General features: G+C 36.9%; 1 protein-coding gene across 2 annotated transcripts in view; it reads right to left on the bottom strand.

The window, feature by feature from the left end:
• Positions 1-273: 273 nt before the first annotated feature.
• EXOC5 (exocyst complex component 5) overlaps positions 274-16,336 on the bottom strand; it is a 43,799-nt gene continuing 27,736 nt past the window's right edge. Inside the window, exons 12-18 of one of the 2 annotated variants that reach the window (XM_084895006.1) lie at positions 15,731-15,872; positions 13,897-14,005; positions 11,383-11,503; positions 8,162-8,248; positions 3,441-3,549; positions 3,028-3,243; positions 274-2,398 (exon numbers count right to left, since the gene is read on the bottom strand). In XM_084895006.1, coding sequence (XP_084751132.1) covers positions 2,210-2,398; positions 3,028-3,243; positions 3,441-3,549; positions 8,162-8,248; positions 11,383-11,503; positions 13,897-14,005; positions 15,731-15,872 — 973 coding nt within the window. In that variant the 3' untranslated portion in view covers positions 274-2,209. The remainder of the gene's footprint in view (positions 2,399-3,027; positions 3,244-3,440; positions 3,550-8,161; positions 8,249-11,382; positions 11,504-13,896; positions 14,006-15,730; positions 15,873-16,336) is intronic. The other variant, XM_084895007.1, reaches the window with a different exon arrangement.

The following is a 16,336-nucleotide window of genomic DNA, read 5'->3' as shown; positions in this document are numbered from 1 at the left end:
CTTCCTCTCTGTAAAAAAATCAATAAAAAAATAAATAAAAATTAAAAAAAGACTGCACATTGCTTTATATAACAAAAAATTCTTTTTCTTAGATAATCTGTTCAGGAGAAATTTTTAATCTTGATTATATAGTGAAGTATTTCTCTACTAAAAAAGAAAGTGAGAGGACGTATGCTAAGGAACATCTTAAAAATTTAAATGAAAATAATTTATGAAATTCAGTATGAGTTCTTAAATGTAAAATATGAAGTGAAATAAAAAAAAAAAAAACAATTGCAGGGAATTTGTTTATTGAGCATTAATGTTAACACTTCTAAGTTAAGTATTCACTTAAGAGTTTTGTCACTGCCCTGTCAATGGACATAAAGGGAAATACTGCAGAGAACTCAAACATGGAAATAATAAACAAAATACCTATGCAACAGGTATATGCTGTACATTTAAAAAGTTAATCCAAACAAAATAATTTGAAGCACTTCTCTGTCTTGGAAGTCTTAAAATTTTCTCTCATGTTTTATTTGAGGTCCCTCCTCCCCATTTTTTACAAATTGACACTGTATACAAAGAGTTCAAATGGCCAGTAAAGCTACTGCTTTAAAATTGTTGGCTTTAAGTAACAGAGGTATAATTTGAATTCACATCAGAGCTTTCTAAAAATGGCAATAGTACAAGCATATAACTTTCTCTAGTATCCAAAACCTATTCTGGCTCTCCCTTGGCTAAAGAACAGAAAACTAGACAACCTTCTAAAGCTGCCACAATTTTTGTAAATGCTTTAGTAAGAAATGGCATACTTCATTTCTCTTGTTTACCTTGATAACATTTCTCTTGTTACTTTGATAACACTGGGCTAAACAGAAAAAGAAGGAAATTCAGACAACAGTAGCTAGTTCTAAACCTGAAAGTTTAGGTAAACTGGATGACCATTCAGAAACATTCTTATAAGAAAAGTAGTTTTCCAAAATTAGGCCAAAAAGCCTACTTAGAGAAAAAATGCCAAGAATGAGTTGAACATTAGTTTATCTGTTCCTGTAAGACTATGAATACAATGGAAGCTGAAATTACACAAGGTTAAGAATTCAGAGAGCAAGTTTATAGAGTAATGGCCTTCCTAAATTTCCACTGGACGTTTAAATTTTTATAAGTGATTTATTAAGTCACCTTATTAAGCCAATTCAAATAACTACATTCACTAGGAATTGGTTCAGAAATGCCTTGAAAAAGATAACAGAAGCTATTGATTTGAAAAGCAACTAGCTTTTGCAAAGCTCATCTCCAGACTTAGAATATATGTTATCTATTAATTCCCAATTCCTCTTAAAATAGAAGACTATCTGCATATTTAGCCATCCCATCTTATTCCAGTTTAGCATTTACACCGAAATATTAAAGAATTGCATTGTTGCTAAACATTGTCAATATTTCTCATATACACCATTTAGATTATACCTTTTTACTTCCCTTATAATATTAAAATGATGAATAAATATGGTCCTTATGTTAAGGTCCTCCACCTTATCTTAAGTGGAATATAAAATAAGGTAGTTTTATTAATTTCTTACTAGCAATGACTTAAAATCTGTCTACCAAATAAGAAATAGTAAACTTTAAGTTGTGGTGTGTGTTTTTCACCCAGGAGGCAGATAAATTCTGATCCATACCTAATATCTACATAAAACATCTCATCGTTTTAGTTTAATGTAAAACTTTTTCTTTCAAATAGTATTACGGTTGTACCTCAGAAAAAAATCCAATCAATCAATTACTAACCTTTTGAGGAACAAAGTTCTCTAGCAATACCTAAAATAACTTGATTAATAACCACCTGTGGAAAAGGTCATTAAAATTGATAAAATATATGGTGAAATTTCCCAGTGGAATACGTTACAGAATATGAGCTGGACCACTGGGTAACATCTCATTTGCCTTCTGACACTAAGATTTTCCAGGATGAAAACCATGACAATGTAGTTTCATAGAATGTGAAACTTGTATGTTCAAGAACAGTACTAAAAATCAACTTCAGGGGAAAAATAAGATATGGCTAGTAGTCCAAATTTAAAAAAAAAATCTCCAGGGTATGGCTGCTGTTTTTCCAAACAGTCATTTTTCCATAAAGTGTTGGCTATGTCGTAAGAAATCTCCTGTGCTTTCTTTCTATCAACCAAGTTCTGTTGAATTACAATACATTTCCTTTATAAATTCAACCTCAGCTGAAATGTCGAGCAAGGCGGGCAGATCTATAGTCGGCACGAAGTTGTACGAAGGAGTGAAGAATGTTCTTGTCCAGATTTGCAAGTTGTTCACCTGAGCAGACTTGCTTCAAATTATCTGGGGCAACTACCAGGAGATTGCAAAGTGCATGCAGAGTATCAAAAAGCTGTAACACCAGTGGGATCTAAATTGAGATAAGAAAAAAAAAGCATTAAAATAATTTCTAGTTTTACAATTATTCTGTAAATTCTTCTCACGTATAACTGTTAGTCAGAACTTACTAATGTGGGACAGTTTAATATATTAGAATTTTTAAAAGCTCCTGAAGTGTTAAAACTCAAATATTTCAGTCATTACATAAACTTAACTATAATCTTTTTGAAAAGATACATATTTTGTCAACTTTCTTCAATAGTAACAATCATTTAAGCTTTTGTGGACTAGAACTAATTATCATTATTTAGCACTTTTCTTAATTTAAACCTTAAGAAAAAGTGACTTCAGAGAGATGTGCATGAAGAAGAAACACATTTTGCTGATGTGTGACATATACATCATTAGTTATGGAAATCAAAAAGGTCATTTGGACTGTGGAATAGAAATACAACTTTGTCTAAAATAAAACATGAAGCAAAAATGTGTTAATATTGGAAATATAATTAGAGTACTTTTTTCAGTTAGGAAATGTTATATGGCATTATAGTATCAACAAAAGTTATTAACTTTACATAAATGATAAGTCAGTGCAGATTTTTAATGATCTGACAGATGTTCATGAACCAATTTACAAGTTTGATATTTATGAATACATACCTTAAAGTCTTTGGCACACTTCCTATATTCAGCTACATCACAAATTGCTAACATGCCACCCATACAACTGTAGGAATATTGTTGAAGATGCTCATAAATAAGTCGATGAAAACGTACTCCAAATTCCATCAAAACTGTATCCACATTCTTCCCATCCATGGAATTTTTAATCTTCTCTACTTGTTTTCTTACATAAGCACAGACTTTAACACAGGCCTGTAAAATTTTTCTACAGTTATTACATAGAAATGTGTATCATGTTAGCTAAGGAGAAAATACATATAGTTTCTTATTAATCTCTAAGTATAAAAAGAAACAGATTATAGAATATAGTTAGATACACCAATGAAAATGTTAACACAAGTATTAAGAAAGCAGATATTCTTACTAGCATATCAAATAATTTTACTCACATTAGTATACTGAATCAAAACATTGTTTTCATCTTCTGGCTTAAAATCTGTTTTCTTTTGTTCTGCAGCCAAAATATGTTTCATTTGTCCAATCATACAATTTAATGTCCTAGAGAATTGAGAACAGCATGTATTTGATCTGTTTAACTTATTTATATTATTTATTAGAGACCCGGTGCACGAAATTTGGGTACAGGAGGGTGGGGGTGTCCCTCAGCCCAGCCTGCACCCTCTTCAATCTGCGACCCCTTGTCCAACTGCCCGTTTAGGCCCGATCCCGGCAGTCGGACATCCCTCTCACAATCCAGAACTGCTGGCTCCCAATTGCTCACCTGCCTGCCTTCCTGATTGCCCCTAACTGCTTCTGCCTACCAGCCTGATCACCCCCTAACCAATCCCCTGCCAGCCTGATTGATATCTAACTGCTCTCCTGCCAGACCAATTGCCCCTAACTGCTCTCCCCTGCCAACTTGGTCACCCTTAGCTGCCCTCCCCTGCTGGCCTGGTGTCTCCTCCCCTCCCTCCCCCAATTGCCCTCTCTTGCAGATCTGGTCCCTCCCAACTACCCTCCCCTGCCAACCCAGTCAGCCCTAATTAATCTCCCTTGCCAGCCTCATCACCTCTAACTGCTCTCCCCTGCTGGTCTGGTCCCCCCCCCAAAAAATGACCTTCCCTGCAGGTCTGGGTCCCCCCAAACTGCCCTCCCCTGCAGGCTTGGTTTCCCCCCCAACTGCTCTCCCCTGCAGACCTGGATCCCCCTCAACTGCCCTTCTCTCAGGCCCGGTGGTCCCCAACTTCCCTCCTCTGCCAACCTGGTCACCCCTAACTGCCCTCCCCTGCAGGCTTAATCGCCAACTGCCCTCCCTTGCTGGCTTGATCGCCCACAACTGCCCTCCCTTGCAGGCCTGGTCCCTCCCAAATGCCCTCCCCTGCTGGCCATCTTGTGGCAACCATCTTGTGTCCACATGGGGGCAGCCATCTTGTGTGCTGGAGTGACAGTCAATTTGCATATTGCTCTTTCATTATACAGGACAGAGGCCTGGTGCAGGGTGGGGGCCAGCTGGTTTTCCCTGAAGGGTGTCTTGGATCAGGGTGGGGGTTCCTTGAGGAGTGGGGCAGGGGCTTGTAATGGTTTGCAGGCTGGCCACGCCTCCCAGCGACCTAAGCATAGGCCAGGGCCCGCTGGAAGCAGGTAACTGGGATTTATTTATCTTCTATAATTGAAACTTTGTAGCCTTAAGTCAGGCCAGGGTAGGCCAGGGCGGGCGGGAAGCTTGGCTTCCTCCATCGCTGGGGAAAACCCAAGCCTCCTGCAGGTTTTGGCCTCTAGTATGCATATAAGATCTTTGGTTAATCTCTTCCCGCCCTCCCCACTTCCCTCTGAGATTCACCAGTCCATTCCATGTTTCCATGGAATGGACTGTGCATTGAACACCTGGCCCCTGGTTACTTAGGCTTTTATACATAGACTAGGATGAACCTGCAACCTAGATACAAGCCTTTGACTGGGAATTGAACCCAATACTCTTCTGTGTGCAGGCTGACGCTCTGACCACTGAGGAAACCTGGCCAGGGCTAAATTAAAGTTACTTAATTTAATATCATCAGAAAACTATTTTACTGCTCGGCTAGCATGGCTCAGTGGTTGAGCATCAACCTAACAACCAGGAGGTCATGGTTTGATTCCTAGGTAGGGCAAATGCCTGGATTGGGGGCTCAGTCCCCAGTAGGAGGCAGCCTATCAGTAATTCTCTCTCATCATTGATGTTTCTGTCTCTCTCCCTTGCTCTATGAAATCAATAAAAATATATTTTAAGAAACAAATAACTATTTTACTATTGGTAGACTCTGGGTTTCAAAAAAATCTTGATGTCAAAAAACTCTCGGTTTTATTAGCTTCCTGCTCAAAAATGGGGTAAAGATTCATTCACCCAATACTTCATTTAAATCTTTAAAAATCTTAGCAGCCTGTACATACATACTTCCTCAACAAGTATATATAAATAATGCTTAAAAAAGGGGAAAGATAGACAGCGTAAGAAGAATGGCTAAATTTTGAAGAACAGGTGAGAAGAACATGAGTTTCATAGTCTAAAGACAAGCAGGAGGCTGGGGACAAGTGATACTGAACACCTAGCATGGGTTTATAAGAACCTCAATAATGTTTGAGTTATGTGATATTCTCCAATAGTGATCAGTCACCTAGTTATGAGAATAAAAAAGACTGCACTGATCCAGAGTTTAGAATATTTAAGATAGCTATGGTTAAATAAAATGAACTTTAGGGTAATTATGAGAGTAATTCAAGGATGAATCAAGCAATCTAAGCACAATAATTAAAAAAGTAAAGCTAGAAAAAAAAAAAGAAGAGATTAGCAAATGACGACAATATTAAGGGCTGGAGTTCCTGCTGAGGTCAGAAAGCAGCTAGAAAAAAGAGAAGGTAGTGGGATTATTCAGTTTCAAAGCTTTTGTTACCAGTGATAACAAGGTTGAGCAGGATATGAAAATGGGTAGCTGAAGTGGAGATGATCAAGAAAATGATTGTGTTACACACATGGAAGTGGAAATAACCTAAGACTTAATATTGAAATAAAATTGTGAATCAGATACCCAAAGCCTCAATAAATTTAGGAAACTGGTATGAGAGATAACAGAAAAAGAAAAAAGAAAAAAAAAAAGTGTGGGGGGAAGCGCTGACTGATGTTGCTCAATGGTTAGAGTGTCAGCCAAAGAGTAGGGGGTTTGATTTCAAGGCAAGGGCACATACCTGGGTTGCAGGTTCTATCCCCGGGCCTGCTCACGGTAGGGGAGGCAACAAATTGATGTGTCTCTTCACATCAATGTTTCTTTCTCTTTCTCTCCCCCGCTCACTCCCACCCACTTTAAAAATCAATGGAAAAAATATCCTCAAGTGAGGATTAACAACAAAAAAGGTGGGAGGGAGGGGGCAGATGATGTGAGCTTCGAAGGCAAAGGGCCTAGCAGTAGATAGATATTAGTCTGAAAATATCAGCCGGGATGCAGGTGAATGCTGAGCTCGCCTCTTGGCCTAACCATACATGAGTAAAGGAGAACTGAAGGTCGCATTCAAAAGACCACCACAGACCACTTTGCCTTCAATTAGACAACTAATGCAAATACTCTGAGACTGAGGCTTACATGGAAAGATGAAAATAAATGACCTAATATGTATTAAGAAGACAACTAGGAAATTTGTACTTCCTATACTTTTGAAGGCTTAACACATTCAACTTTCCTCAAACATTATTTTCAGGCAGTCTAAGGCAAAGCAAGAAGAAACAAGTTAGTATAAGGGATTTAAATTATAAAAGCACATGCATTCTTTAAGTACTGATTATCATGTACATAATGTGTATTATAATTTTATTAAAAGAAGTTTTAGCCGAAGCCGGTTTGGCTCAGTAGATAGAGCGTCAGTCTGCAGACTGAGAGGTCCCAGGTTCAATTCCGGTCAAGGGCATGTACCTTGGTTACAGGCACATCCCTGGTAGGGGGTGTGCAAGAGGCAGCTGGTTGATGTTTCTCTCTCATCGACGTTTCTAGCTCTCTATCTCTCTCCCTTTCTCTCTGTTAAAAATCAATAAAATATATTAAAAAAAAAAAAAGTTTTATGTATGTATAATCTCACATGGTCCTGACTAAAAACAAAGGGAGAGACCAGTTTCTAGGATTCTTCTAATTCTTTAGTAAACTGATCTCAGTAATTAATTCTGTAACATCCTATTTTTCGTCTTATTCTTCAATTTTATTTTACCCCCTTGTTATTACATAATCTATGGTAGTTCTTGATCTTAGAAGAAAACTGGGAAGTGAGTTGCAAGGTTGTTAGTACTAATAAATTAAAAATCATTTACTTTATAATAAAATGAAGTGGATTCCAGGTTTTCTTTATAACAGCACAGTAACTAAACTTGTATTCAAACATGCTTTCCTGAATAGGAGAGGAGTAGAATTACAATAAAAGATAAAGATATGCCCAGATTTAGTACAATGGGCTTAAGAATTTGAGTCCTAGCACTACCAGCATTAACTGAGTAATCTTGAGTAAATTACTCAATTTATTTAAGCCTCCATTTCCTCATCTGTAAAATGAATTTCCAACCTAATATATGAAATGATACAAGCAAAGATTCTTTCACTGTGCCTGGCACATAGTAAATGCTTGAAACATAGCAGCTATTATAATCATCAATAAATATATGCCCACCATGATCTCAAAAGAAAAATAAAAGACCCACTATACTATACTATGAATAGGTAATTAATTACAATAAACATTATAAAAATATCTTGAACATAGAATTTGCATTCAATTCACTTACTGGAAATTACCTTTAGAAAATTAGTAGTATATTTATTTAAAGTATTTCAGATATAAGCCTGAAAATTCTAAATGAAAATAAAATCCTCTGTTACATACCATTGGGGAAAGAAGGAAGGAGAGAAAGAATGAGTGTGGGGGGGGGGGTGGTTTACAAAATTTTTTTAACTGAATCTGGTTTAAAAGTAAAGATAAACATACTGGCTTCCAGAAATAATAAACTTAGGGAACTAACAAAAATAATAAAGTCAAATGGTATAGCATGATGGTAAAATTAAGACTTTTTTCTTTTCTAAAAACCATTTTTTATACTACTATAATTGTATTTTTTATAATTTTTAGAAAGGAAAGAGAAAAAGTAAAACTAGTAACTTGCCTATCAATGCCAGTGTCCAATTTCATCTCCATTTGTTCAATTATTTCTTTTTTCTTTTGAAGGCATTCAGATAACTTAGGAGAAGAGCTATTGAAAGTTTAAAGAAAAAAAAAAATCACATTAGTAGCCTTACAATTCTAAGTTTTTCATATTCATATGTGTATTGTTATATATATTTATACACATACATGTTTTAATATGCTTTCAAATCCAAAAATTGCATAAGTAGTAAAGTAGATTTTGAACATGGGTTTGAATTGTGTGGGTACATTAAGACATGGATTTTCCCCCCCATAAATATTGTATATGTATTTTCTCTTAAAAAACAATATATTTTTACTGATTTCAGAGAGGAATGTATAGGGAGAGATAGAAACATCAATCATTGATCGGCTGCCTCCTGCATGCCCCCCACTGGTGATCAAACGTACACTGGGCTTGTGTCCTGACTGGGAATCAAACCATGACCTCTAGGTTCATAGTTTGATGCTCATCCACTGAGCCATGCCGAGCCAGGCCTTTATAATTTCTTAATAACACTTTCTTTTCTCTAGCTTACTGTAATATAATACAGCACATAATACATATAATGTACAAAATATGTGATAATCTACTATTTATCAGCAAGGCTTCCAGTCAACATAGGCTATTAGTATAGTTAAGTTTTTGAGGAGTTAAAAGTTATGCATAGATTTTTTACTGTGAGAAGCTAGGGGGGTTGGCATCCCTAACCCCGACATTGTTCAAGGATCAACTGTATTTAGTATCCTAATATATATAAAAAGCCAGGGGCCATCACGACCTAAATGACTGGACAGATGACCGGACAGTAGGCTCCATTGATCAGGGGATGGCTAACAGGGGAACCAGGGTATTCTGATGAATCAGTGGCAGCAGTGAATGATGAGCTGTGGGTGGAAGGCAGACCGCCTGGTCCCTCCTCCCGGCCCTCAGACTTCAATCAATCAGTGGTGGAGGCGGGACAGAACTGGGGACTGGCTCCCTTAGTGGTCTTGCAGATACAATCTCCAGAGGACAGGCCAAGCACCAATGAACCAGTGCCACATGCACGATCCTGACAGTGCTGCTGGCTGCCTGGAACTTTGTTGATCATAATTTTTCTTTTTTTTCTTCTTTTTCCTCTTCTAAAAGAATACCTTTCAGCATTTCATATAATACTGGTTTGGCTGTGATGAACTCCTTTAGCTCTCTCTTATCTGTGAAGCTCTTTATCTGCCCTTTAATTCTGAATAACTTTGCTGAGTAGAGTAATCTTGATTGTAGGTCCTCGCTCTTCATCACTTTGAATATTTCTTGCGATTCCCGTCTGGTCTGCAGGATTTCTGTTGAGAAATCAGCTGACAATCGTATGGGTGCTCCTTTATAGGTAACTACCTGCTTTTCTTTTGCTGCTTTTAACATTCTCTGTCTTTTGCTCTTGGCATTTTAATTATGATGTGTCTTGGTGTGGTCCTCTTTGAATTCCTTTTGTTTGGGGTTCTGTGCCCTTCCTGTACTTGTAAGTCTATTTCTTTCACCAGGTTGGGGAAGTTTTCTGACATTATTTTTTCAAATAGGTTTTCAGTATCTTGCACTCTCTCTTCTTCTGACACCCCCCCGTAATTCTGCTGTTAGTACGCTTAAAGTTGTCCCAGAGGCTCCTTACACTATCTTCAACTTTCTGGATTCTCTTCTCTTCTTGCTTCTCCAGAGGAGTGTCCGTTGCCTCTTTGGATTCCAAATCTTTGACTTGATTCTTGTGTTCCTCTAGTCTGCTGATGGGTCTATGTATAATATTTTTTATTTCAGTGTATGTTTAATTTCTAGCTGGTCCTTTTTCATATCCTTGAGGGTCTCGTTAAATTTATCGGCCTTTTCTAAGAAACTGTTGAAAAACCTTATAACTGTGGTTTTGAACTCTTTATCCTGTCTTTTGTTCTCCTCCATTTCTTGTTTGAGATCTATTTCCTTTTCTCGGCATTTTTGCTGCTTCCCTGAGTTGATAGGATGGCTTTGTATGTTTGGTGTCCTATATGGCCCGGTGGGTCAGCCACCCAAGTTACCTGCGGTAGACACTGTTGGTGCTCCCCTTTGTGAACTGCATGTACAGCCTTGTTGTAGTTAAGTCTTGATTGTTGTTGGTATCACTAGGAGGAATTGACCTCCAGGCCAATTGGATGTATCAGCTATGTATACTTCGGGATACCTTCTGTATTGGAGACAGTCTTATAGGATCAGACTTGCAAAATTGCAAAAGCTTCTGCACTCAGCTCGGATCGGGCAGTCTCAAGGCTGGGTCAACAGTCTTGGCTTCCCATCAGACCTGTCCTTGTGCACATACCTCAGACCTCTGCCTTCCACGGATTCCCCGAGTTTCCTCCTGACAGTCCAGATTTCCCATGTAAGAGCGTGGGTGCTCCAGGGGCTCACCCTGAATTGGGTTTCAGTGCTCAGTGCAATCGGAACTGGGGTTCAGAGCAGTCAGGAGCTTCCGACTCCTTCCACTATGGAGCAGCTGTGGCAATCTGTGGTCAGACCTCTCTGCACACACTCACTCGCAACGACTCTAGACCCTGCCCACTGCAGCTCCTGTCTCCACCGAGTCTCCCACTCTCTGAGTTTCAGGGTGCCTTTCTACAGTCTAGACTCCACCGGTAGGAGCCTGGGTCTACAGGGTTTCGGCCGGGTTTGGGGTTCAGTGCAGTCAGGGGCTTCCTTTCCCCTCCCGCCAGCCAGGCAACTCGGCCACCTTTCCTCTCTGCGCACGTGTCTCCCTACCTCAGCGCTTTGCAGCTCCCCTGACCTGTGAGCCTCTCTCCTTTCTATTGTAGATTTCCCACTCCGCCAGCTTTCCTGTGGTTTTCGATGATGTCCGTTCTGTCTTTTAGTTGTTGTTTTGAAATTGTTGTGCGAGGCGGCAGCTTAGGTGCTTACCTAGGCTGCCATCTTGGTTTCTTGTGTTGAATGTCTTTATATTACAAGTGGGTACAAGCTAGAGACCTTCTTTCACATCAGATATAGGTTTATGATATGAGATTTAGTCTTTCAAACAAATCAAAATGAATACCACAGAAGAGAAAATAAGAGGCAAAGAAGAAGGCAAAGGACCTTTACTTTTAATTTCACACCTTTTTTGTTACTATGAACATGTATTACTTTTAATATTTAAAAAAATTATAGAATATTATATTTATTGAAATACCAAAGAAAATTTGACTAACCTTATTAGTGGCATAAGGTGGTCATTAAACTGCTTGTCAAAAAGATGAAAAATAGTATTGGCCTGATGCACAACATCCAAAAAGTAGAGATTTGCATTGCGAGAATCTGAAGAAGGAATTCCTAAAATTGGAAGGCATGTGTGTATATGTTAGAATCATACTTTAAGAAGTTCATTTTGGCAAAAAAAAAAAAAAAAAAATGTAGTTTTTTGTATATACAACATGAATAAAAGTAACTGCTGTTTTAATAAAAAAAACAATGATTTTTGTTCATAGAAAAGTAAAATTAAACTTGTTAATAACCATAACAAAATTAATCCAAAGTTTTTATGCTCAAATTTTCACCATCTACAATCTTCATTATTTGCTAAGATAAACCAAAAAAATCAATCAATCAATGCATCATCTTAAACTATACCTGTTCCTTCCTTTTCCCACTCTCTTGTGCCCAATGAATCACTCAAGCCATGAATACACTTCTACCATTTTTCTTATAGCCAGGTCTCTTTATCTATGATAACAGTTAAAATAATTTTTAAACTAGCTTTGTGGTTCAAATCTGTTTATTTTTTATGCAACAGCAAAATATTTAAGCTTACTCATTTTACTAACCATATTCTCCACTATTGCCTCAAAAATATTTATTCTCCTCACCGTTCACAGAATAAATTTTTTTAAATGTAATTTATTGACTTCAGAGAGGAAGGGAGAAGGAGAGATAGATAAAAATAGCAATGATGAGAGAGAATAATTGATTGGCTGCTTCTTGCACACCCCCTGCTGGGGATCAGGCCCACAACCTGGGCATTTGCTCTGGACCAGAATCGAACCTGGGACCTTTCAGGCCAATGCTCTATCCACTGAGCCAAAGCAGCTAGGGCCAAAATAAATTTTCAGTATAGTATTCAGGCTACTCCACATTCTGGTCCCCAAAAAGATAGCTAACTGTTCCCAAATTTCAATGCCCTCTTTTCTTTTCTTTTCTTTTCTTTTTTTTTTTTTTTTTTTTTTTTTTTTTAATAAAAGAGTAATAGTAATAGATAAATTCTAAGGTCCCTCTAACCCTAATACTTCTGTTTCCAGGGAACAGATTGACAGCTGCCAGAAGGGAAGAGGATTGAGGACTGGGTGAAAAAGGTGAAGGGATTAAGCAAAGAGAAAAAAATAAAAAGAAGTTCACAAATACAAACAGTAGTATAGTGATTACCAGAGGGGAAGAAGTTGGGGGTGGGGGAAGGAAGAGGGATAGAAGAGGTTATAGGGGAGATAAATGATGATGGACAGAGACTGACTTGGGGTAATGAACACACAATACAATCCTATATAAGAGGTAATATGCAAATTGACTCTCATATCCTCGTGTCACAAGATGGTCACCCCCACATTGTCACAAGATGGCCAGCAAGGGAGGGCAAGTTGGGGGGGACCAGGCATGCAGGGGAGAGCAGGTTGGAGTGACCAGGCTTGCAGGGGAGCAATTAGGTGTCAACCATGCCGGCAGGGAGCAGTTAGGTGGCTATCAAGCTGGCAGGCAGAGTGGTTAGGGGCAACCAGGCAGCCACGCAGTCAAGTGTTTAGGAGCCAGCAGTCCCGGATTGTGAATTGGACATCCCCCGAGGGGTCCCAAATTGGAGAGGGTGCAGGCTGGGCTGAGGGACAATCCCCCCAAGTGCAAGAATTTCATGCACTGAGCCTCTAGTACACAGATGATGTTCTATAGAACTGTATACCTGAACCGATATAATTTTAGGAACCAATGTCACCACAATACATTCAGTTTTTTAAAAAAGTAAAATCCAAAATATGCTGTATTATCTAAGAACAAATAAAGCTTTGGGAAAAAAATAAATAAAAAGCATAAGAGACGAGGAAAAATATTTGCAGAAAATAAGGATATAAAAATACCTAGAGATCTTTATAGGATGATGATTTTTTCAGTTTTAAAAATGAAAATCACAGGTGCTTTAATTTCCCACAAAAGAAAAAATCACCCACTGATAAGAAAAGTAAAGGCTCCAACATAAACTTATAAGAGAAAAAAGTAAAATCAATATACAAGTAGGAAATATTAATCCTTGCTATTCATGAAAGACATGAAAATTAAGGTATGTATTCCTATTTTAACTACTAAATTATTTAATTTTTCAATAAAAGTATTCAATGATGTGCAGAAAATCTGGCATAGTCATACATGCCAGGAGCAGTGTAAATTAGGGAAAGAAAAACCCTTTAGGAAAAGAGTTTACATGTATAGAATTCTTAAGAATTTGTAATATATTTTGGTCATTTCACTTCTGGAATTTTAACCTGTCCTGCTTGATGTGAGCAATATGAGAGAATTGGGTTTTTGTATAGCTTTTAGCATCTGACAAATCCTTGTATTATAGCTCAAAAAGCATTATTCATTGCAGTGAACTCAATTCAACATAGAGCTGAATATATGTAAAACATGATATAATTTAACCTAGCAGGATCAAAGGAATTTAATACAAATTATAGCCCAAATATACTTACCAGCAAGTCCTGTATCCAAAGCATAATCAATATGCTCAATACATAAAAATTCCACAAGAATGGTAAAAATTCTAAAGGCATTCCTTGGTAAATCAGAAGGATCAGAGAGCTTTAAAAACAAAAAACAAATACATCACTCCTCAAGTCTACCTTAAAAAAAAGGAAACTTTTTTTTTTTTTTTTTTTTTAGCAATCAACTCTATATAAGATGTAATCAGTATGCAGGTATCAAAATAATAACTTACACTTCTTCTTTCCCACTTCCACTGCCTCTATCACATACATAAAATGCTCCATATTTCCCTACAACTCTCCTGGCTTAGACTAGATCAATAATGTTCTTCTGACCTGGATTGCAATCCCACTAGTGGATTGTGAGAAGAAAGAGAGAAGGGAGAACCAATAGAAAGTAAAGCATAATAAAATCCCTCTTAATGTACACAGTAAAACCAAATATAGTTTCATGAAATACGCACATGCACATGCACACACACGCACACATACACATATTCTGAGCTGACATGTAAAGTGCATTTCTTATTGGGGGGTATGGTCAAAAAAGTTTGAGCCACCAATACTCAAAACAAAAAGCACTCTTTATTTTATTGGAAGATGGAATGGGGAAATCAATAAACTGATGTGCTATAAAATATGAAAGGCTCAAATCCTAGCTTCCTAGTTGAGTGAACTTTTGAGATGTTATTTAACCCTACAAAGCCTCATTTCTTCATTTGTAAGGTAGGAAAATATGAATTGTATTTATAGCCTAGTCTTGAGGTGAGAATAAAATATAAAAATGCATGTACCATAAAATACTTCTTTTAAAAATATATATTTTATTGATTTTTTTACAGAGAGGAAGAGAGAGGGATAGAGAGTTAGAAACATCAATTAGAGAGAAACATTGATCAGCTGCTTCCTGCACACCCCCTACTGGGGCTGTGCCCGAAACCAAGGTAGATGCCCTTGACTGAAGTCGATACCGGGACCCTTCAGTCCACGGGCCGATGCTCTATCCACTGAGCCAAACTGGTTTCTGCCATAAAGTATTTATGCACATAGTAAACCCACATATGAAACCTTTCCTTTTTCTCAATTCCTTAACCAGGCAGAACTGGTTGCTTCCTCTTTGGTCACAGTAGTGCAAACATACTTTACATCAATTCTTTACATGTCCAATTTCTTTCTCCATACTATTAAAAAGTAGTGTATATATCTAATATTTATATCCTCAATGTTTAACACAGCAGTTGAAACAAAGTAAATGCATAATATTTGTTGGATTGGGTTGCTTTGAATTGAACTGAATTTTAATCTTGTGAATTACCAGGCAGAAGGTGGTGATTTAGAGCTGTTATGATTCAAACAGTAATTATGGGATACAGAAAAAGTAGGTTTACAGTTGTTTGTATGAAAAATAATACAATAATAAATAAATATTAACACAAGAATAAACTGTTTCATTTACTCACAACCATAAACCTACTTTTGCCCCACCCTGTATGTTGACAGCTACATGTTGGACGAACTGAGATATATGTTGGACTATATTTAGAAATATTTTAACATATTTCCAGTATTCAGAAAATTAAATATATTACTGTACCAAATATACTCATCACCCACCTAGGTGTATCATACCGTAACATTTTTGTAAATGCACTGCTAATAATTTTAAAGTAATTTTGTTCTCTAAAACAAAAATCCTATATATTTTTATTACAAAAAAATTGTTCTTCCTAATCAGACAGCAGATTTATATCTTAGTATTAATGAGGCAAAACTTAAAATTCACAACTATGTATAAATAAAATAAATTTACAATTACTCTTACCCTATGACATCTTTCAAAGGCTTGTTTGGTTTCTTGTAAAAGATTAACCACCACTTCTTGAGATAGAAAGGTTTCCCCATGAGTATCGATACTTGGCCCCAAGTTGGTACGTTGTCTAATTCTCTCTTTCAAATCTTGAATACTAGAGCATCATATTAACCAATTAAAAAAGAATAATTCACTATACATAGATTTTCATTTCAAGTACTCTCAAAGTTAGTATACATCAACAACAATAAAAAAAATGGACCAATAGCCAGATCTAAAAGTTCTAATTCCAATTATTAGTTCTGAAGAGAAGTGAGCCTTAAATCTCTAAACAGAAGACTTTCACCTGAAAAATTAAGAGATTTAGAGTTATGATCTCCAAAGGCTCTTTCAGCTCTACAATTCTGACTCAATAGCCAAAAGCTCCTTGTTCTATTTTGTAGGAAGTGGGCTACTCCAAATAAGTTAGTATTCCAGATAACTAAATGGTTCTGCTTAAAATAAAATTTAAAATATAATATTTTAAAAATATATTAAACAATTTAAATATAATAGTTATAATAAAGCCAATAAACATTTCTTCATTATTAAACAAGAGTTGTTCAACATAATTTAGCT

Source organism: Pipistrellus hanaki (assembly GCF_964339955.1).
Source record: "Pipistrellus hanaki genome assembly, chromosome: 1".
NCBI classification, from domain to species: domain Eukaryota; kingdom Metazoa; phylum Chordata; class Mammalia; order Chiroptera; family Vespertilionidae; genus Pipistrellus; species Pipistrellus hanaki.
The sequence above is the reverse complement of the archived record's forward strand: the minus strand, read 5'-3'. Positions and strand labels throughout refer to the sequence as shown.